This window comes from Erinaceus europaeus, chromosome 21 (genome assembly GCF_950295315.1).
Source record: "Erinaceus europaeus chromosome 21, mEriEur2.1, whole genome shotgun sequence".
In the NCBI taxonomy this organism is placed as follows: Eukaryota; Metazoa; Chordata; class Mammalia; order Eulipotyphla; family Erinaceidae; genus Erinaceus; species Erinaceus europaeus.
In genome coordinates, this window is record NC_080182.1 from 21,797,457 (window position 1) to 21,821,404 (window position 23,948).

A 23,948-nucleotide genomic window follows, 5' to 3' on the forward strand; every position below is an offset into this window, starting at 1 on the left:
AACTAAACAAGTTAATTTTAAAGTGGAACAATTTCTAAATGGATGAACTTAATCAAGCTGTATGTACAGCTATAAAGCATAATTTGCAAGTTAAGCCTGTTAACAATAACAGAATAACATAATCAGTGAAGTTATGACTTGAAGAAACAATTGCCCCCCCCAAAAAAAAAAAACACTAATTTTACAAGTTTCAACCACTAAAAATACAAACAGAAAATATTTAAAGAAAATAACCCTCTGGCTTAACTTGTGGTGACTGATACAAAGTTCATTATTGATAAAACCAGCTTCTGTCCCTCCCCCTGGCTGTCCAAAGTGGTTTACGAATTACAAAAATTCTACAAAGGCTTCTATTGGAGCTCAGACACCACAAAGTCACTGCTTAAGTAAAACTTGTTCTCTTAAGTCTTTAGGTATTGAGTGGCTCCGTGAGATTCTTATTGTTAGTCTCATTCTTTGTCTGCTGTGCATCCTGTCGCTTTTTATACCACATATAGGCAAAGTCAGCCAGGAACAAAAAACTTGCCATAAATCCAAACACCTGAGGAGGAAAAGGGGGAAATATTACATAAAGAACTTTGAGATAAAAATTCACATTTCCTGCTTGACTTTTGAAAGTGTTTCATATAAGCAATACAATTCATCAATTTAATCTTATACACTTTATTCTTCAGGAGTTGGGGTATGGGAGATGGCTTGGTGTGTAAAGGCCATGTCTTAGCATGTGTGGAAGGATGGAACACCCAGTGGAGGGTACATGTTACTGTGTGCAAGGACCTGGGTTCAAGCCTCTGATCCACCTGCAGAAGTAGTTTCATGAACAGGGAGATAGCATAATGGTTACACAAACAGACTCCAATGCCTGAGGCTTCAAGGTCCCAGGTTCAGTCCCACACACCACCCTAAGCCAGAGCTGAGCAGTGCTCTGGAGGAAAAAAAAAGTTTCATGATGAGTCAAGAATAGCTTTGGATGTTTCTGTTTCTCCTCTATATCTCCCCCTTCCTCTCAATTTCTCTCTGTCCTATTAAATAAAATAATAACAATAAGTAAATATATATATTTTCCTCCAGGGTCATTGCTGGGACTTAGTGCCTGCACTATGAATCCACTGCTACTGGAAAGGTCATTTTTTTCCATTTTGTTGCCCTTGTGGCTGTTATTGTTGCCATTGCTGCTGCTGTTGTTGAATAGGACAGAGAGAAATTGAAAGAGGAGGGGAAGACAAAGAGGGGGAGAGAAAGACAGGCACCTGCAGACTTGCTTCACCGCTTGTGAAGTGACCCCCCTGCAAGTGGGGAGCCGGGGCTCTAACCAGAATCCTTAGGCTGGTCCCTATGCTTTATACCATGTACACTTAACCTGCTGCGCTACTGCCCAGGCCCCAGTAAATGTATTTTAAAAGTGGTACAAAACAAGAGGTTATGATCAGCAGTTAGACTGACAGATAAAGGAGATAAGTGAGAGCCTGTAAGAAAATGGGAAACAGGGAGTTGGGCGGTGGCGCAGTGGGTTAAGCGCATGTCGCGCAAAGCGCAGGCACCGGCGTAAGGATCCCGGTTCGAGCCCCCGACTCCCCACCTGCAGGGGAGTCGCTTCACGGGTGGTGAAACAGGTCTGCAGGTGTCTATCTTTCTCTCCCCTCTCTCTCTGTCTTCCCCTCCTCTCTCCATTTCTCTCTGTCCTATCCAACAACAAAGCAACGTCAACAATGGCAATAATAACTGCAAGGAGGCTGCAACAACTAGGGCAACAAAAAGGGGGAAAAATGGCCTCCAGGAGCGGTGGATTCATGGTGCAGGCACCGAGCCCAGCAATAACCCTGGAGGAAAAAAAAAAAAAAGAAAATGGGAAACATTACTAATATCAAAACAAAAAAATTGTTAAAGCACCAACCTGCATTACTAGAGGGCCCAGAGGCTACAGGTTGAATCCTTAGCACCACCTTATGCCAGAGTTATCACACTCTACCTCCTTTCTCATGCTCTCTCCTTGTTGATCTCATAATAAATAAATCCTTTTTAAAAAAAGTCTATCCAGGGGCCGCCGGGTAGTGGCACACCTGGTTGAGTGACGTGTTACAGTGCAAAAGGACCTGGGTTTGAGCCCCTGACCCCCACCTGCGGGGGGAAAGCTTTGCTAGTGGTGAAGCAGGACTGCAGATGTCTCTCTCTCTCTCCTCCTTCCCTCTCAATTTCTGGCTGTTTCTATCCAATAAATAAAGATAATAAAAAAAAATTTTAATTCTATCCAATATTTTGAAGATATATTTAAGTTAAATTACCTAAAAAAAATTCCATTTGTCACACTGTAATGACACAGCAACATGACACCATTATCTACTTCTTCTTCCTTAAATCAGTTCCTTAATTTTAGTCTTCTAACATATGATCAAAACATTCAGAGAATGTTTAACAAAAAATGGATACAAAGAAGTACTCTATACAAACAGAAAATAAAGATTATAGGTCAAGTCTCTTTGAAGTCTAGCCTATTTCCATGAATTCTACTATTCTACTGTAGTTTGCTATGGTATTTTGAACCTTCACATCTAACCATTTAAAAAAAATACATTTGTTTTCATTTTACTGTACAGTCACTTGAATTCACTAATTCACCTGGGATCCCTAGCATATCCAACTCAAAAGTTAATCATCAATCCTACCCCCCAAAATCCTAGTCTCTGGAGTCTTTATTTTGATGTAGCCATAGCACACTGCCATTAACACTGAATTTACTGAATCTGAATTCTTTAAATGCAGGCCAGATATCACCTTGTCTGGAAACTCATCACTGAGCACCTGAGAGAGCTCCAGTCCATGCAGAGGCTCCATACATACAGTCCAGACAAATGATCTTCATGTTCTTTCTCAAAATATTTATTTTTATGACACCAGAGTACTGCTCAGATCTGACATACGGCAATTCTGGGTCCTCTAGGGCCTTCACCATGGAAATTCTGTGCTCTAATGCATTGTTATTTCACCTCTCCCCCAATCTTTCCAAATCCTTAAAGCCACATACTCCACAACTTTCTTCTTTAAAAAAAAGGAAGAAAGAAAGAGAGAAAGAAAAAAAAAAAAAAAAGCACTCCTGAGGGCTATGGTCCCAGCAAAGCATTAAAAACCAACCAACCAACCAACCAGCCACATGAACAGAAAGAAACTCTCTTATTCCAATCTGTAATTTTTTTTTATAATTTAAGTATTTGCAAAAGGTAATTTCCAGCTTGTCATAAATATTAAATTTTAAAACTACCACTCTTAAACAGTCAACAATATCTAAGTACTATAACAATCTCATATATCATCTCATTAACATACAACTAAATTCCTTTTAAATAGCTGGGAATTTTATGCCACACTTGTTTTTATACCTTGAACTCAACTTTGAAACTCCATTTTACTTGCACAGAACATCATAGTAAGATGTTTTGTGAACTCACAGTTTACTGATCACAATTACCGTAGTCCTTTGTATCAAAACTATGAGTTAAGGTTCAGTATTTTTATTTTTGTATATATGGCTAAAAAAAAAACATGTCCACATAAATAAAAGATATATCATAGATAAGCAACTCTATGAACAATTTTTATTTTATCATAAAAAGCAGTTTTGGAAGGCCAGGCAGTGGAGCATCTGGTTCAGCACACATTATCAAGTACAAGGGCCTGGGTTCAAGCCCCCCAGTCTCTCCCCCGCCACTTCATGAGCGGTGAAAGTAGTTGATGTCTCACTTTCTCATTCTCTATTTCCCTGTCCTAGCAAAAGTAAATAAATACAGAAGTTATATATATTTTTAAGAATTCATTTATTTATTCATGAGAGAGGAGGAGAGAAAGAACCAGACATCACTCTCGTACATGTGCTGCTGGGGATCGAACTTGGGACCTCATGCTTGAGAATCCAATGCTTTATCCACTGAGCCACCTCCCGGACCACAGACGTATATATTTTTAAAAAGCAGTTTTAATGATCTATTAGTTGACAATCACAGTAATCACAACTCTGATTTTGCTATGAGCATAGTATTAACTGGAAGTCAACTTGACTTGCAAAAGGATTTGCTATCCAGCTATTAGTTGCTCATGTTCACAACACTGGTATCAGGTCAGGTCCATGATCTTTTTTTGCAATGCTAAAGTACAAAAAACTACAAAAACTCAGTTCTCTGATGCACCTGGTTCAAAAATTGTATCAGATCAAAACTAGAGTCTTTACCTACTGCTTTTACTGTATGTAATCATGCTTTTCTTCAGAAATATTAATTTGCTGGATTACAGGATACTGTCCCAGTTTCACTGAAAGGGTATATAATTTACTATGTGCATACGATTAGTTTTCTTTCTGAAATTCAAACTATTCTGAATTCTGCATTAAAACAAACAACCACCTATCTTCCCACCCCAAGGTTTCAGGTAAAGTGCTTATCATCTCTTTTATTAGGCTTGATCTTTGCATCATTTTTCTGGTGTATTCTCTCTCTAGATCTAGAACAGCACCTGGCATGTAGGCATGCTTTTGTTGAACTAAAAGGTAGAACAATGTAAGATAATAAAGTCAATTCTACCACCACCCTTAGCAATAACATGTTGATATGTGAAGTAAGTGGGGTTTTGCTAAGAAAACAGTCAACTTCTAAAGATAGGTTCTAGGTTTTTAAGGCTTTTTTTAAAAAAAAAAACAAACTGGTTGTTAAGGCTTCACAGTTCTTGGCTGACTTTTTCTGATAAAGAAAGAAAAGAAGGAAGGAAGAAAAGTGGATAGATGAATGGATGAATGGATGGACAGATGAATAGATGGACAGATGAACGGACACAGAAAGGAAAAGACACCACAGCACCAAAGCTTTCTTCAATGCTGGGCTTGAACCCAAGTTGTGTGTATGGAAAAGTAAGCCCACTATCCAAGTGAATTATCAGTTCTTATGGTTATCATTCATTTACTTTTCAAAATTACACTAAAGAAACCTGTTAAAAGAAAAACTACCTTACTGTAATGTATACTTTACCAAGTACTTTCTAAATTTCCTATTTCTAAGGGAGTAAAAATAAGCAAAGGTAGAAATGCAATATACTTACAATTGCAGCATATTCAGCTGAGGTCTTGTCGTGTGTGGAAACAAAAATAATGGATGCCAATAAAAACACACATCCTGTTCCCAAGGTAATATAAAAATCCTATGCATATAAAACACATAAGAAATAAAGAGTGGTTAAGTTATAGAAACAAATGTTTTTTTTTTTTACTTTAAAAAATGTTTGTAACTTGCTTTTTTTTCTTGATGCAACTCAAACTTACTACTTTCCAATTTCTAACTTTTAAATAGGTGTCATATTTAATTATCTACCCTGTAGAGGCACACTATCCATACACTGGACAGAACAAATTTGGAGAGCATATCATAGGTTGGGGAGACAGCATAATGATTATGCAAAAACACCTTCATGCCTAAGGCTCTGAGTTGCTAGGATCAATCCCTAGCACCACTATAAGCCAGAGCTGAGCAGCACTGGTGAGGAAAAGAAAAAAAAAAAAAGAAAAGATGAAGAAAGAAGGAAATCACAAGATAAATTTTTCAGTAAGGGCTAATTCCTCAAACAATATGTATTTGAAATCTCTTTTCCAGGGCATATTCAAATTATCCAAAACCAGAGGATTTAATAAATACCAGCTTACAAGGGGGGGGGGGAGGAAGGAATAGAAGGGAAAAGAGAAAGAAGGCCTCCCCCCCCCATTTTCTTTCAGGGTATCCTAACACAGAACAGTCTCTCTGAGAGAACTCCAGTGCTTTGAAAGAACTCTGGAAGAGAAAGACTAGAAAGAACCATCTATTGTTTTCAACTTTTTCAAGTGGGTAATTCAAAAAAAGCTCGAGTGATGAACATATCTCCTATACAAAATCTTCCATATCTTATCTTAATGCAGTTCACAATGAAGTTTTTCATTAGTTTCCAAGTAGGCAGGGGTTACTACACCTAAGACTCTCACTCAGGGCCAACCAAAAAGAGTGTTTGGCATACATATCTGATTCAGAGGGAAACAGGTAATTCTAGCTCGTCAGTTTGAGTAACTCCAAAAGGTTTTAAGTTTTGTGCCTTCTGAAATGCAGTCATCCTAAAGCTAATAACTCAAAGTACTCCACGCAGAAATTCCAGAGTATTTATTTATTAGCAGAGTACAGCTCAACTCCTGGCTTATGGTGGTGATGGGGATTGAACCTGGGACCTTGGAGTTTATGAAATATAATGGGAAAAGGGGCATAAAAAGAAAAGGCTGCCAGGAGCTGTGGCTTCATAGTGCCAGCAATGAGCCCCAGTCATACCCCTGGAGACAAAAAAAAAAAAAAGAGAGAGAGCAAGAGGTACCAGGTAGTGGTACACCTGATTAAGCACACATTACCATGCATAAGGACTCAGGTTCAAGGCCTTAGTCCTCACCTGCAGAGGAGAAACTTCACAAATGCTGAAACAGTGCTACAGGTCTGTCTCCCCATCTATCCCCCTCCTCTCACAATTTTTCTGTCCTATCAAATATAAATAAAATTTTTTTAAAAACCAAGATTTCAGGGAGTCGGGTGGTAGCACAGTGGGTTAAGCGCATGTGGCGCAAAGCAGAAGGACCGGCATAAGGATCCCGGTTCAAGCCCCCGGCTCTCCACCTGCAGGTGAGTCGCTTCACAGGCGGTGAAGCAGGTCTGCAGGTGTCTATCTTTCTCTCCCCATCTCTGTCTTCCCCTCCTCTCTCCATTTCTCTCTGTCCTATCCAACAACAGCGACATCAATAATAACTACAACAATAAAACAACAAGAGCAACAAAAAGGGAATAAATAAGTAAATAAATATTAAAAAAAAAGATTCCAGGATAGCTATATTCTTAACACAAGGATTATAGTTTTTTTTTAATTTAAGAAAGCATTAATTAACAAAACCATAGGGTAGGAGGGGTACAATTCCACACAATTCCCACCACCCATTCTCCATATCCCACCCCCTCCCCTGATAACTTTCCCATTCTCTATCCCTCTGGGAGCATGGACCCAGGGTCATTGTGGGTTGCAGAAGGTAGAAGGTCTGGCTTCTGTAATTGCTTCCCCGCTGAAGGATTATAGTTTTTTATACTTACCGATGACTTTACTTTGTAAGCATCAACTTTATCATAAATTGGCGTGCAGTACACAATCAGTATAAGCAGACTCAGAAGAAAGGCACTGCAGCTTACAAATTCAAAAAAGTAAAGTCCTCCACACAAAGTACAGTGTGATACCACTTCTTCACATATAAATGCCAGCAGAGACAGAAACTACAAAAGATACAAAATATTTTACTTATATTTTAGAAAAGATACAAAACATTTACAAACTTTTTTTTTTTGAGATGCCTACAGTATTTAGAAAATGCCATTCACATCCTTGGATAGTAAGTGGAGATTATGGAGAACAAGATCACCAAATGAACTTAACTACATGGCAGTTAATAGTTTGGCTGCTTTTAAGCGAGTGTGGGTATACAAATAATCATCATATGCTAAATGCTAAAACGGAAAAGTCTGGGTGTTGTTTTAAAAGGTCACAGAAAAGGCACTTGAGGGTCAAGAAAGGCTTCCTGAAGGAAAGTTTAGACCTGAAGGGTCAGGTTACAGTGTGGAAGATAAGAAAAGAAGATATTCTAGGCTGAGCTGGGGAGACAGCATAACAGTTATGCAAAAGTCTCTTGTCTGAGGTTACAGGTCTCAGGTTTAATCCCCACCACTACCACAGCAAGCCACAGCTGCACAGAGTTCTGCACAGGTGGGGGTGTATGTGTCATTAAAATAAAATGTTTCTTTTTTTAAGATTTTGTTTATTTATTAATGAGAAATATGGAAAGAAAAAGCCAGACATCACTCTGGTACATGTGCTGCCGAGGACTGAACTCAGGACCTCATGTTTGAGAGTCTGATGCTTTATCCACTGTGCCACCTCCCGGGCCACAATAAAATGTTTTTTTAAAAGAAGATAATTCAGGTAAAGGAGTACCACAAATAGAGGTCTACAGGTGAGAGAGCCTGGTACTCTCCACCACAATGCATACACATATCCCACCCCCAGATGAACTGTGTAAAGTGAGTTGGGTCAGCATGGGTAAAGTATAAAGTTTCTAAAAAGGGGCTGGAGTGCAACAGAAACTATATGAGAATAGGGAGGTAGTAAGCAACCCAGATCTAAAAGCCCTCCAGTTCAAGGAGCCTGGTCTTAAAGATGGTGAAATGATGTGGTGACTAGATAGGATTTGTGCTTTGAGTAGTTCTAGTGGCTAAAATATGGAGGAGGGATTAGCAATAGGCCAAACCGGTAAGCAGACTGGATCCAGCTGGGTAACTGACATATGAAACCAAGGAAAAGATAGTGACTAGGGAAGCAATAATGGAGAAGGAAGGCTAATCTCTGAGTGATGCAGAAGCCCTTATCAGACAGAAGGCGTAAGATTAGAAAAGGGAACAAAAAGATGTGTGTACTAAAATAACATTTTTATTTCTTATTGAAGTAACAACAGTTTAAAACATTGTATATGTTTTTGGAATCCAGCATTATAAGTCAACACTACATATGTTCAACACTGAAGTCTGTCTTCCACTCTTCCCAATAAAAGTGATCCCTTCTACCCAGTTTATTCTTTCTGATAATCACTATCATGTTCTTAAGGTCTAAGAGTTCATCTGTTCACTAGTTTTGTTTCTTCATCTTCCATGAGTGAAATAATACAGTGTTAGCTTTTTCCATCTGAATTACTTAGCATATTATCTTTCAGGTCCATTCAAGTTAGAACATTTTTATTTATAAACAAAGAGGCCCATTTATTCATCAGTCTTTTGAATACTATCCTGTAACAGAAGTAGTCTTAAATGATGAAAGTAACTTATACAGAAAACATGATGTGGAATTCCATAGTAGGTTCATACTGAAAAGGCCCATTTCAAAAGATTTCAGCCTTCCCAAAGCACACAACTTAGTTGGCATAAAACAATTCCTTTTAGCACACAATGTTAGTCTGTGCACTATTTAACTGCATCTTTGACCATAAAAAGCATATTAGTGGGGGCTGGGTAGTCGTGCAACTGTTTAAACACACATGGTGCAAAGCAAAAGGACAGACCAGCACAAGGCTCCCCACCTGCAGGGGTCGCTTCACAAGCTGTGAAGCAGGTCTGCAGGTGTCTATTGTTCTCTCCCTTTCTGTCTTCTCCTTCTCTCTTTATTTCTCTCTGTCTTATCCAACAACAAGAGCAACAAAAATGGGAAAATGGCCTACAGGAACGGTGGATTCATAGTGTAGGCACCGAGCCCCAGTGATAACCCTGGAGGCAAAAAACAAACAAACTATATTAGTATGAATCAATATGGAAAAGACATAAGCCAACCAGTGATAGGTAAGAGGGTCTGAGTACTCAAGAGGGAGCTACTGGCCTTTCTGTGACAGGCAAGTCAGAATGCTTTGCATAGTGAATGCAGAGTGGTTACCAGTTTCACTGAACAACTTCATTCAATGCAGGCGGGTTTTAACAGTGTATGCAGCACAGATGACTCACTGCAGAAAAAGTTGGTTTGTTGCTGCTGTTTATTTTAATTTTATTTTTTAAAATTTTTAAAAATATTTATTCCCTTTTGTTGCCCTTGTTTTATTGTTGTTGTTATTACTGTTGTTATTGATGTTGTCATTGTTGGATAGGACAGAGAGAAATGGAAAGAGGAGGGGAAGACAGAGAAGGGGAGAGAAAGACAAACACCTGCAGACCTGCTTCAACGCCTGTGAAGCGACCCCCTGCATGTGGGGAGCCAGGGGCTGGAACTGGAATCCTTACACTGGTCCTTGTGCTTTGCACCATGTGCGCTTAACCCGCTGTGCTACCACCCAACTCCCTGTTTCTTTTTAGAGGTAAGTGTATAAGGGAGAGAATAAATTCAGGTTAAACATGTGCACCAACCAGGTGTGCCACCACCCGGCCCTTTTAAAAAAATTTTTTTATTATCTTATATTTATTGGACAGAGACAGCTAGAAATCAAGAGGGAGGGGGACATAGAGAAGGAGAGAATCAGAGAAACACCTGCAGTACTGCTTCACCACTTGCAAAACTTTCCTACTGCATGTGGGGATTGGGGGCTTCAACCTGGGTCCTTATACACTGGAACATGTGCACTCAACCAGGTGCACCACCACCTGTCAATGCCCATGTTCAGCAGGGAAGCAATTACAGAAGCCAGACCTTCCACCTTCTGCATCCCACAATGACCCTGGGTCCATACTCCCAGAGGGATAAAGAATAGGAAAGCTATCAGGGGAGGGAATGGGATACAGAGTTCTGGTGGTGGGAACTGTGTGAAGTTGTACCCCTCTTATCCTATGGTTTTAGTCAATGTTTCCTTTTTATAAATAAAAAATTAAATTAAAAAAAAAGGCCAGATGAGTTAGTAGTGGATGAAGCCAAAAGGAAGAAACTTTTAAGAAGGAAGAGAATAGAGCTCAGGCAGAAACAAGTAAGTCAACTGGTCTGAAGGCAGAGAAAGATAAAGAGGTTCTCTAAAAATAGGACTCAGGGCTTACATTTGGGCTAACTATTCTCTAGAAGTAGGAGGGAGCAGAAGTTCACTTGGACAGTTTTGTGTGGGTTTTATAGAAGCTGAGGGTATTTCCTTTTGAGCATTAAAACCATCAAAATGACTGATGGTCCAAGTCAAAGCCTCTGGGGAAAACGTCATCTCATCCAAGTAAGCATTCAAGATATTATAATGGCAACAAACTACTATCAAAATCAGTAGATACATTTCTTAGCATATAATAAAGTATCCTATGAAATTTTTTAAATAGAGATCAACGGTCTAGCTAGTCTGGAAAACATTTAAACTGTTTCTTTAAAAAAATAAAGTATATAAAAAAAAGTGGTCTGGGAGGTGGTGCAGTGATAAAGCTTTAGACTCTCAAGCATGAGGTCCTGAGTTCGATCCCAGGCAGCACATGTATCAGAGTAATGTCTGGTTCTTTCTCTCTCCTCCTATCTTTCTCATTAATAAATAAATAAAATCTTAAAAAAAAATAAAGTATGACGGCTGGTGAGACAGCATAAAGATTATATGCAAAAGACTTTTCATGCCTGAGGTTCTGAGGTTCCAGAAGTCCCAGCACCTCCAGAAGCTAGAGCTGAGCAGTGGTCTGGTCCTTCCCTTCCTCTCTTTTTTTTATGTATCTCTCTTACTAAAATAAGCAAATAAAGTTGTTATGAATAAAATTAAATGAAATATGCAGGCTGGGGAAACAGCATAATGATTATGCAAACTACTTTCATGCCTGAGACTCTGAAATCCCAGGTTCAATCCCTAACTTGATCATAACAGTGCTCTGGTTAAAACAGGTAAATAAAAATTAAGTATGCAACTGTAATAATCTAGCAATTTCATTTTTATATTTTGTGTATGACTTGCATAAATCAAAACATATATATGCAAAACTGGTACATTAATGTTCACAATAACTTTATTCAAAATAGCCCCAAACTGCAAGAAACCCAGATTTACTCAATAGTTAAACAAACTGATTCTTCTTCTAGCGTTTGCCCTTCTTTCATAGCCAGTCAACAGCGTCAGGCTGAGCCTGACGTAAAGTTTCGAGACCTCCTTTGAATCTGGAGAGGTGGCAGTCGTTGACTATGTGGGTCATAACTGATACATCAATATCACACAATACTAACTGGCAATAAAAAAGATCAAGCTTAACAAATGCAACAACCTGAAGAATCTTTAGAGAATTATACAAAGTGAAAAATTTCCATCTCAAAGATTATATGCTGCTTTATTACACTAACAAAATAAAATACTAAATGCCTAACATTCTCCATGAAGAATGAGAACAAATTAGTGGTGGCCTGGGAAGAAGGGGAAGGTGTGGATACAAAGTTCCTGTAGCATGTGGTGACGGAACAGCTCTGTATCTTGATGGTGCTGATGACTCTAGAAAATTACACATGGATTGCTCAACAATTTGTTTGGCTTTGTATGTTAACTCTCTTTTCAGCCACCAGGTTCCAGATGCCATCAGGATGCCAGCCAGGCTCCCCTGGACTGAAGACCCCACCAATGTGCCCTGGAGCTCCGCTTCCCCAGAGACACACCCTACTAGGGAAAGAGAGAGGCAGACTGGGAGTATGGATCGACCAGTCAACGTCCATGTTCAGTGGGGAAGCAATTACAGAAGCCAGACCTTCCACAACCCACAACAACCCTGGGTCCATGCTCCCAGAGGGATAGAGAATGGGAAAGCTATCAGGGAAGAGGATGGGATATGGAAATTGGGTGGTGGGAATTGTGTGGAGTTGTACCCCTCCTACCCTATGGTTTTGTTAATTTATCCTTTCTTAAATAAAAAATAAATTTAAAAAAAAAAAAGAAAGAACATTACACATGGAAATTGCACACATGGGGTGACTTTCAGCCCTGGTGCATGATGGTGGGGAAGGACCTAAGCTAGGCTGAGAGTGTTTTGCAGAAAACTGAGACATACCAACAACTGTATTTACTATAAAACATTAAAAACAACCTATATGCACAATAGTGAGTGAACAGGGTCTGCCTGTGCATATTTTTTAAAATGTCCTATGATTCTATAATTATTTCAAAATAAAATTTTTTCACAAGGAAAACAGATGTATTTTTAAGAGAGGCCAGAGCATCGCTCAGCTCTAGCACATTATGGAAGTACTGGGGACTTACAAGCCCACTGCTCACCACTAAGATCCCTCCCCAGACACAAGGTCAGGTCGAGCTTGCAAGTCCAAGCTTTTATCCATATCCTGGGCTGCTAAGTCTAAATGGATATCTAAGTCTCTAAGGGACTTGCCCTCTCTCCTAGAAGCAATAAGAAATTCATATATGCCTACAACCGGAAAAAATCTCTATGTTAAGACAAAAGCAGGAAAAAAAAAAAAAAGCAGGTCTTACTGCTATGATATCCTGGATATTAGTATGACAAAGTTCAGAATATCCCACACAGTTCCTTCAGACAGATGTTAAATGAGGCATTCACAATCATTAGACAACTGGATGCAATGTGACACATCAAGACTAACCCTGGAAGGTCACTGAACAGAGGTTGAGTTAGTCAGCACCCTGAAATTGTAACTAAGCATGAGTTTTTATATGTATAAAGTATACTAAAATACTAAGTGCCTAATATCTATTTGCTATGTTCTTGTCTCCATGCTGAATCTTGGGACTTCTCTATGAAAACAAACACACCAACCAACAAATAAGTATCTAGATAAATGAAACAATTAACTATGAGAAAGTATCAGCCTAAAGCTCTTACTGAAGGAAAACAGCTGACCCTGAACCACTCTTATACAAGAGGAGGCCTGTAAGAAGAAAATCTTATCTGTAGTACAAATACTTACTGCCCTTGGTAAAGGGCAGGACTCGGCCAACCCGAAGCAGTCAATGTCAAATCTTTACAAGCCTGAGCCCAAACTTAATAATATCCTTATTGATCTTAAGTCTTACTTTAGAAATAAGTAATAAATTCTTTTTTATCACTTTATAGGGAGGTTAAAGGTTTACACAATAGTTGTTGGCAGATGGGTGTAATTTCTCATAACCAGAGAAAGAATCATAGTATCACTCTCTGCCTTATGACATGCAAGGAACTGAACTCAAAGACCTCATGCTTATGAGTCCAATGTTTTTATCCACTGTGTTACCTCTGGAGCTGCAACAGACAGATTCTGTATGTATGTCGTAAAAGAGTAAAGGGATACAATGATCAAATTCGGACATTTACTAGTTCTGATCCCCCTGTAAAGTCTAGAAACTGCAGCCTGGGAGGTGGCACAGTGGATAATGCGCAGGGTGTTCAAGCGTGAAGTCCCAAGCTTGATGCTTGGCATAGCATGTGTCAAAGTGATGCTCTAGTATGTATTCATTCTCTCTCTCTCCCCCCCCCCCAATAATAAAGAAATACTCTTTTGACTATCCATCTCTGAAGCTACTAACCTTCCTTTACATTTCCCATCGTACTACATAGTCTCCAGTACAACACTTTGCATATGATGTATACAACACTGCAATATATAGAATGGCAAAGCAGTGAGATCAATGTGAAATAAGAACACAATATAGTGTATGTCTCATAACTGAATATGCATTATGTGTAAATTCAGAAAATAACAGAAAAATGTTTAAGTCCATCTGGCCTAAAAGTAGCTGGAAGAGGATGAATGGAAAAGCAAGATTCAAACCAGGGCAAACAGACACATACTATCTGGATAGGTGCACAGGAAGAGGCTACTGGGAGCAGGAGAACAGATTAAGGAAGGCAAGAATTTGTATGGTGCAGCCTGAGAGGTGGTTCAGTGGATGAAGCACTAGACTACCAACTATGAGGTCTCAAACTCAATCCCTGGCATACATGTGCCAGATTTATGCTCTGGTCCCTGCCATCCCCCAGCTCCAACCCAAATAAACAAATAAATGTCAGAAATAGTAATGATTTTCATGGCAAGCCTAAAAGACAACTGACCAAACTGGATGGGGAGTGAAAAGAGAAATGGTTAAGATGCTGAGTGTGGTTATGTAATGATCTTACCAGAGTACTGGCTTCTCAGATAAAGGCAACAGGGACTGTCAACCTGGTTTTAGTTGGTTAGAAGACAAGACAAACTGGGGAGTGGGTGGGGCTTGGAGAAACAGCACAGTGCAGGAGTGGGAGAACAAACAGCAGCCAGCACCACAAACAAGTCACAATAAGCCGAACTCTTCTTAGTAATCTCCTTAAAAGCAAGTAAACACTTCAAACTTTTAATCAAATGATGTGCTGTGTGTGTGTGTTATTTTAATAACATCTGTCAGATGAATACTGTGCAAGCAGACACTAGTATTTAAAAAAATGTGAAAGTTAGGGGAGGGAAGAATTTCAAGAAATGAAGAAAGAAATGATTAAAAAAAAAAAACAGCATAAAATATCAAGGCGATCAAGGACACATGTACACAACCCAGGTTTAAGCCTGGCTCCCACCACACTGAAATAAACTCCAGTGCTATGGTCTCTTTCACACATTCTTTGTGTCTTTAAATAAATAAAAGTAAGTAAGGATAAAAGAGCAAAAAGGTTGATTTCATTGGTTGAAGGAGGCAATAGTGAATGTGGTCTACTAAAGTGAAAAGGCTTAGTTTCTGGTAAATAATGTTTTGAATTTAGCATGAAGTCATCATACTAAATATTGCTTACTGATGATTAAGTTAGATACTTTACAGCTCTGTGACCAATACAGCTCCTTCTAATGACATAAAATTCTGTCCAAATATAATTAAGGGAGTTGCTGAGCTCTTAGAGTAGGGAGCGCCTTTAGAGTGTGTGGACCTTCCCACTCATCATTGTTACAGATGCTGAAATTAATCCCTGAGAATGTAAATCTGAAATTAGCAGAGGACAAGAACCCAGGTCTCCTGACTCCCACTTTGTGCATGCTTCTCCCCAAACCATTTATTAGCTTCTTTTTAACAGCAGTGGGTGTTTGTGTAGGTTTTTCTATACAACTTGTTTTTTTAAAGTCACAGCAACATTTGTGCAATTCTCTTTTTGCACTATCTCACACATTAAAACCAAGTTACTATGGCCAACATATCTGGGAGTCTGAAGACTTTCAGTTCTGATCATTTGGTGATTTTAAAACCAGAAAATGACTAAGCTATGTCTTTCCATTTCAGTTTCACTACCTTTTCTGAAATTCCAGTCTTCCTTAAAACAATCACAAATCCCAGGCCTAACCTAAGTCAATACACTCTGGTTAACTATAAATAAATAAACAAATAAATAAATAAGGCTAGGGAGACAATATAATAATTATGCAGAAGACTCTCATGCCTGAGAGTTCAATCCCCAGCACCACCATAAGCCAGACCTGAGCAGTGCGCTGGTGGATGGGTGGGTATGTTTCTATCTCTACTTTGCATAAAATAAAATAAACCTCTCTCATTAAAATAAAATAAATAAGATGTTAGAAATAAATCATGTTAAGGCTGGGTGATAGAAGTATGAGGTTCTAGATGCAATTCCCCAACATCACATAAAAACCAGGCAAAAGACAAAAATGTAGCATCATAAGTAACAGAGCAGTGTTCTGTTCTCTCTCATAAAAAAATGATAATTCTGGGGGTCGGGCAGTAGCACAGTGGGTTCAGTGCACGAGGTGCAAAGCACAAGGACCGGTGTAAGGATCCCGGTTCAAGCCCCTGGCTCCCCACCTGCAGGGGGCTCGCTTCACAAGCGGTGAAGCAGGTCTGCAGGTGTCTATCTTTCTCTCCCCATCTTCCCCACCTCTCTCCATTCCTCTGTCCTATCCAACAACGATGACGACATCAATAACAACAACTATAACTACAACAATAAAAGGGTAGCAAAAGGGAAAATAAATTTTAAAAATTACAATTTTTAATTATCCTTTATAAATTAAATAATCAGATACTTAGTCTCCACTTATCTTTAACAGTCTACTACTAAAAAGAATTTTATAAAAAGAACTTTCTCAAGCTTGCTACTAATTAGAAGGTTCCCTCTATGAAATTATACTAATTTGTAAGTTAATGAACCTTAATAAAGGTTACTATGATGAACCTTTGGGTCATATGTAAAGTTCAAGTAAACAAATTCATCAATCTGGAGTGAGATCTCCCTTCTTAAAAAAAAATTTATTCTTGCAAAGGTTCAACAATATAATTTGATGACATTATGAATCATCCTCATTGTAAAAGCAGAGCATTTCAATTTAGTATAGCACAAGTCAAGTTTTGTGTTTACACAGTAAGAACACCAACACAAGATAACTTATTTAGAAATGTGTCCTGGCTCAGAATTAACTATATAATTTAAATAAAATCACTGGTGAATTCCAAATCAAACTGCTTGCCTGAAGAGTCATTATAATCATAATACAGTGTAGCCATGAGGTCTGAGAACATAAATCCATTAGATTTCTGCAGTGAGAATGTCATTTATATTCAGATCATTGCACCATTTCCCAACAACTGGGTTGCCAAATGTTAATGCTTCCACATAAACTCCTTCAAAAATAACAATAACATAAAGCTCAAGGACCAGCATAAGGATCCCGGTTCGAGCCCCTGGGCTCTCCACCTGCAGGGGAGTCACTTCACAAGCGGTGAAGCAGGTCTACAGGTGTCTTTCTCTCCCCGTCTTCCCCTCCTCTCTCGATTTCTCTCTGTCCTATCCAACAACAACATCAATAACAACAATAATAACTACAACAATAAAACAAGGGCAACAAAAGGGAATAAATAAATATGTAAAGAAATGCCAACAACATCAACCTTACAAAACAAAGCATAGGGTCAATCTAAGGAAAAAGAGCTAAGTGAGGGCTCAAGGCCAGCATAATAGTTATGGAAAACAACTTTCATGCTCGAGGCCTCAAAAGTTCTAGGTTCAATCCCTGGCACTATCATAAGCTAGAGCTGAGCAGTGATCTGGTCTTTCTCTCTCATCAAAATAAATAAAATATATTTTAAAAAGAGAGATAAGTGAATAAACTGACTGCATAGATCTAGAACTGCAATAATTCTTTCCGTTGAATTATCACATATTTCTTTTTAATTTTTATTTATTTACTTGGGTAGAGACAGAAATAGAGGGGAGTGGGGAAACAGAGAGGAAGAGAGCCAGAGAGACACCTGCAGCACTGCTTCACCACTTGTGAAGCCTTCCCCCTGCAGGTGGGGGCTGGAAGTTTGAACCCAGGTCCTTGTGCAGTGCAGCATGTGCACTTAACCAGGTACACCACCACCTGGCCACTCACGTATTTCTTCAGCTCTGGAAGGATAGATGGTAATAGATGTATGATTTTTTTTTTTATAAACCTTTGACAAAAATTAAGGGCATAGCTGGGTAGTAGACACAAATGTAAAACAAGTTAACTCATGGGTTAAAATGTTAATTCTTTTTTTTTTTCTTTTGTTACTCTGGTTGTTTTACCATTGTTGTGGTTATTACTATTGTTGTTACTGATGTCACTGCTATTGGATATTACAGTGAGAAATGGAGGAGGGGAAGACAGAGGGGGAAGAGAAAGATAGACACCTGCAGACCTGCTTCACCGCCTGTGAAGTGACTCCCCTGTAGGTGGGGAGCCAGGGGCTTGAACCAGGATCCTTATGCCACTCCTTGAGCTTTGCGTCACGTGGCTTAACCTGCTGCGCTACCACCTGACCCCCAAAATGTTAATTCTTATCTCTAACCTTAGTGTCTGTATCAGGAACTGAACCCCACAGAGCTTCACAGACTTGTGAAAATCTTGAAAGAGAAGAAACTCAAGAGAAAATCCAATTCACCCTCCTAGGGGTCTAAGTTATAAATGTCCTAAATCAGGGATGGGAAACCTTTTTTCCTGCCAACGGCCATTCGGATATTTATAACATCTGTGGGTCACACAATTTAAAAATTAGTACTGGGAGTTGGGCGGTAGCGCAGTGGGTTAAGCGCACGTGGCGCAAAGCACAAGGACCAGTGTGAGGATCTCGGTTTGAGCCCCCGGCTCCCCACCTGCAGGGGGGTTGCTTCACTGGCGGTGAAGCAAGTCAGCAGGTGTCTGTCTTTCTCTCCCCCTCTCTGTCTTCCCCTCCTCTCTCCATTTCTCTCTGTCCTATCTAACAACAACAACAATAATAACTACAACAACAATAAAAAACAACAAGGGCAACAAAAGGGAAAATAAAATTTAAAATATAATAAAATTTTTTAAAAAAAATTAGTACTAATGCTCTGAGCAAAGTTCTGGATGGGGCCAGGCAGTGTTACAACTGGTTAAGCACACATATTAAGAGTGCTCAAGGACCTGAGTTCAAGCTCCCGTTCCCCCACCCGCATGGGGGGAAGCTTCATGAGTGACTAAACAGGGCTGCAGGTATCTCTGTCTTTCTCTCTGTTTCCCCTCTCCTCTCTCAATTTCTGTCTCTATCCAATAATAAATAAAAATATTTAAATATATGTGTATATATTTAACAAAGTTCTGGTTGCCTTTTTTGGCAGGGCCAAATCTAAATGATTTCACAGGCTGTAGATACGGCCCAAGTAGTGTCTAGTTTTTAATTTTAACAACATAAGTTCCTTTCTTTTTGGGAGTCTGAAAGTATGGTAAGCTTTATGGATTCACAATAATATACCTAAAAAACACTACCACTATTCTGAATGCCATCGAATTTGCAGGTCTTCGCTAAGTACCTCCTCTTCTAATTGTGAGTGTTTCCATTACAGTTGTTTCTTTACTGAAAAACTATAATACTGATAATCACTTTTTAAATATGTATTTTTAAAAAAAATTTGGATAGAAACAGACAAATTGAGACATCTGCAGACCTGCTTCACTGCTTGTGAAGTGACCCACCTGCAGAAGGGTCACTTCACAAGCAGTGAAGCAGGTCTGCAGATGTCTATCTTTCTCTTTCCCTCTCTATCTCCCCCCTCTCAGTTTCTCTGTCCTATCCCCCTCCCCCAAAAAAAGGACTCAGGTCTGAAGCACCAAAGGTCCCAGATTTAACTCCCAGCATCAAAAGAGTGTTCTAATTAATAAAAGTAAAGTTGTCAAAAATCAAGAGGGACCTCATATTTGAGATTTAAACACATTATTCACTATGCCATCTCACCAGGATACAAGGATATAAAGAATGTTTGGGGTTTTTGGGGTATTTTTGTTGGTTTTTTTTGCCTCCAGAGTTATTGCTGGGGCTCAGTGCCTGCACTACGAATCCACCGCTCCTGGAGGCCATTTTTTCCCTTTTGTTGCCCTTGTTGTTTATCGTTGTTGTTGTTGTTACTGCTGTCACTGTTGCTGGATAGGACAGAAATAGAGAGAGGAGGGGAAGACAGGAAGAAAGAAAGATAGATACCTGCAGACCTGCTTCACCACTTGTGAAGTGAGCCCCTGCAAGTGGGGAACCAGGGCTCGAACAAGGATCATTACGCCAGTCCTTACACTTGGAGCCAGAAGGGACTGTTTTTTCTCTTTTTTTGTAACATCACACGTGCTCCAAAAATGGTCCAGGAGGTGGGTAGTAGATAAAGCATTAAAGCATTGGACTCTCAAACATGAGGTCCTGAGTTCAAACCCCAATGGCACATGTACCCAATGTACCCAGAGTGGTGAACTGGTTCTCTTTCTTTTTCTCTATTTCCCTCATAAATAAATAAAAATCTAAAATAAATAAATAAATAAATAAATGGATTTTGAAAAGAGACCAGAAAAAAAATTTTTTTAAGCTTAACCTATTATGCCACTGCCCTCCCCACCCAAACTTTTTTTTAACTCTTTCCCTCCTTCTCCCTTTGGGAAATGAAGGAATGAATGAACGAATGAATGAACCAAACTAATCCAACAACTATTACAAGGAAAATTTATCTTCCTCTCTTCTTCCATCCAAGTAGAAAACCTGCCATATTCCTAGTCATATTCTATTACAAAGACATGAAACTACAGTTTAGGAAGCTACAAGCAAAATAATGAATTTTTATTGTTGTTGGTTTATAAGAGCAATACTCAGCTCTGGTTTATAATGGTGAGAAGGACTGAACCTGGGCCTTGGAGCCTCAGGCATGAAAGTTTCTGCATAACCATCATGCCATCTAATTCCAAAATAATGAAAATGTTTACTTTTGTTATGCCATTTCTTATTAGAAGGTAAAACTAAACACAGCTGAGAACAGGAGATTTAGTAGTAACAAGTATTCCAGCATCTCCTGAGGAGCATAAACTTCAAGTTGGCATTTCTTTTTTATTGTTTTATTTATTTTTGGCCACTGCCAGGGCTTCAATGCTCCAATACTTTTCAGATACAGGGTGTGAAAGAGACCACAGCACCAACTTCCTCTGATGTGTTGAGGCACCAGGTTCCAACCTGGGTTGTGTACTGGGCAAGCAGCACACTCACCAGGTGAGCTATTTTGCCAGCCCATGAATATTCCTATCTATTGTAACGATTTCTACTATTTGTGTAATAAGATTTTTAGCTGCAGAGAAACACAACTGAATATGTAAAAAGCCTTGTGAGAGCTGACAAGAGAAATAGAAGGAAAGACTTGATGGAAGAAACAGTCTTGCTGAGAACAATAGGGGGTGGGGCTGGTAAGAACCTAGAGGTTGCCAGTGTGAACTACTTCGGAGATTGGACAGAGGGCCAGGCCACATTGCTTGGGTCCCACAAAACACACTATCACTTGCCTTCTAGTGGCTTTGCAATTACTCCCAGATGTGACCATTTTGATGGCTAGTAGCAGTGTCAGTTTTCTGAAATCTTTTTTTTTTCTTTCCCTGTTTAGTGAAAGTAGGTCATCTGAGTTCTGAGAATCTTGATTCTGCTTATATGCGTTCTAAGAATTTAAGTTCTTCCCAAAAAAACCAATTTGGTTATTTTTATTTGGGATGGTTTCCAAAAAAAAGAAAAGGAAGAAAAAAAAAAAACAGAACATGCTGAACAGTCTTGATTTTCCCTTTTGCAGACAATACTGCTCACAATTAAGAAAAACAGAACCTAGGAGTTCAGCTCAATTTAAATTCAAAACTCAAAAGATGTTTTGGGGGCTGGGGAGACAGCATAATGGTGATGCCAAAAGACTTTCACGACTGAGGCTCTGACATCCTAGGTTCGATCCCCAGCACCACCATAAGCCAGAGCTGAGCAGTACTCTGGTATCTCTTTCTTTCATTAACAACAATAACAATAACAAAATATTTTTCAAAACGATGTCTTGACGTTTTCACCAAAATGTTTAAGATAACTAAAATGCCTGAGTGAGACTGAAATTTAAGTAAATGGACAAAGATGCATAACTTTGCCCTGCTACCTTGCTTTGCTGTGAGCCGTGCGCACACGTATTGCTCAATCGCATATTCCCCTCTGGTCAACTTAAAACTCCGGGCACCGGGTTGAAAGGGCCTAGGTTCGAGCCCCCCGGCCCCACCTGCAGGGGGAAAGCTTTGCGAGTGGTGAAGCAGTGCTGCAAGGGACGGTCCCTCTGCCTCTCTCCCTATCTCCTCCCTCGATTTCTGACTGTCTCTATCCAATAAAGATTAAAAAATAAATTCCGGAAAGCCCATTTATTGGACACAAAACACATACACAGTGGACACTTACAGCATTTACAAGGTTTTACATATAACTTGAATATGTAATACACACTCCCCACATACCGCTCCACTTTCGTTTCAGGAAATCCGCAGGAACCCAAGAAAGAAGAAGATAAAAAAATGGCCAAAGCGGTCTGAGTGCAGACACTCAGAGATAAAGTGGAGCAGCGGCGGGGGGACGAGGAGGGTGGGCCGAGAGCAGTGCGGCCGCAGGCTCCGGTCGCCTCCGCATTTCCTGGCCGCGCCTGACGCGCTCGGCGGCGCCGCGGAGCCTCTCGGTCCCGGGGCCGAAGGGAGACGCGGCGGCTGGAGAATCCGCCCCACCGAAAGGGTGCGGACGGGAGCGCCCTCCGCCCCAGACACAAGAGAGAAGGAACTCGGGTGTGGAAACGGCCGCTTCCTGATCCTCCAGGCTGAGCAGAAGCGTCTCGGCAGCCCTCCCACCCCACGCCCGTCCGGCCGGCCGGACGGCCAACCTCCCGAGCCGCGCCCCATCCGCCGCCGGGGCTCGAACCCCCGCAACCGCCAGCCCCCCGCGTCTCCCGCGGACTCACCAGCTGCAGGAGTTTCAACACGCGTTGAGGCAACTGCAGCCGTCCGAGGTAGCAGTACGCGGCGAAGCCACGCCGGGCCCCCCTGGCAGAGCCCGGGTTCGCCTCCGTAGTGGGACCGTAGACCGATCCGTTCTCCATCACCCAGGGTAGGGGAACGCCGAGACCGCGGGGCAGAGCAGCCGTCGGGGACTTCCACGAATCCCAGCTGGGGGCCGTCACTTCCTGGGCCTCCGCCCCTGCTTCCGGCGACTCCGCCCTGGCCCTCCTCTGGCCACGCCCCCTCACGGCCACGCCCCTTTCCCTGGCCTGCACCCTTTCAGCTGACACCTGGGGAAGTTGAGTATGATTCAGCTGACACCTGGGGAAGATGAATATGATTCAGCTGACACCTGGGGAAGATGAATATGATTCTTTCTGGTCAATAAATTCACCTATGAGGGGGCCAGGCGGTCAATAAATTCATCTATGAGGGGGCCAGGCGTTGGCGCACCTGGTTAAAAGCACACATTACAGTACGCAAGGTCTTAGGTGCAAGGTCCTGGTCCCTACCTGCAAGGTGTCTTTCTGTCTGTCGCCTCTCAATTTCTATCTTGATTCTATCCAATAAAATAAATAAAAATATTTTTTAAAGTTCACCTATGAGAACGGAGCAGAGCTCATTCTGAAAGCAAAGGCTGCTGTGACTAGAGCTAAGGAAGGGGGCGAGTGGGAGAGGCAGGCAGAGGCCTGAGGAGGTAGGGGCCTCGTAGGGAGATGAAGTTGGATTTCATTATAAATATAGTTGGTTGTCAGAAAGAACTTTCAGAATTCGCCCTCCTGTGTTTCTCTAAATCCGTTTTTCTTTGGCTCACTTGTCAAAATCATTGAGTTTACTTGTCTCTTCCCTGTTCATCAGTTGCTCTGGTCACGTATGTTAATTGTCTGGGAATTTATGGACACTAATCAAGGAATGTAATGATACTTTAGCTACTGAACTTGACAGCGTTAACATGTCAGGCACACTTTTGTCCCCAGCAGGATAATGTAGGCATATCATAAATGACAAGTCAAACCAAGTTTTTTAAGTTATTTTACTGGAGGCTGGACTGTAGCGCAGCACATGGCATGAAGCACAAGGACCGGGCAAGGATCCCGGTTCGAACCCCAGCTCCCCACCTGCAGGTGAAGCAGGTCTGCAGGTGTCTATCTTTCTCTCCCCCTCTGTCTTCCCCTCCTCTCTCCATTGCTCTTTGTCCTATCCAA

General features: G+C 40.6%; 1 protein-coding gene across 1 annotated transcript; it reads right to left on the reverse strand.

Moving 5' to 3' along the window:
* Positions 1-382: 382 nt before the first annotated feature.
* On the reverse strand, positions 383-23,227 carry CMTM6 (CKLF like MARVEL transmembrane domain containing 6). The gene is made up of 5 exons (XM_007524052.3): positions 23,096-23,227; positions 22,707-23,033; positions 7,125-7,301; positions 5,080-5,178; positions 383-541 (listed from the first exon to the last, which is right to left on the reverse strand). Exons 2-5 carry the CDS (start codon positions 22,842-22,844, stop codon positions 410-412), a joined length of 546 nt encoding a protein of 181 aa, XP_007524114.1. The 5' UTR covers positions 22,845-23,033; positions 23,096-23,227; the 3' UTR covers positions 383-409.
* Between the last annotated feature and the right edge of the window lie 721 nt (positions 23,228-23,948).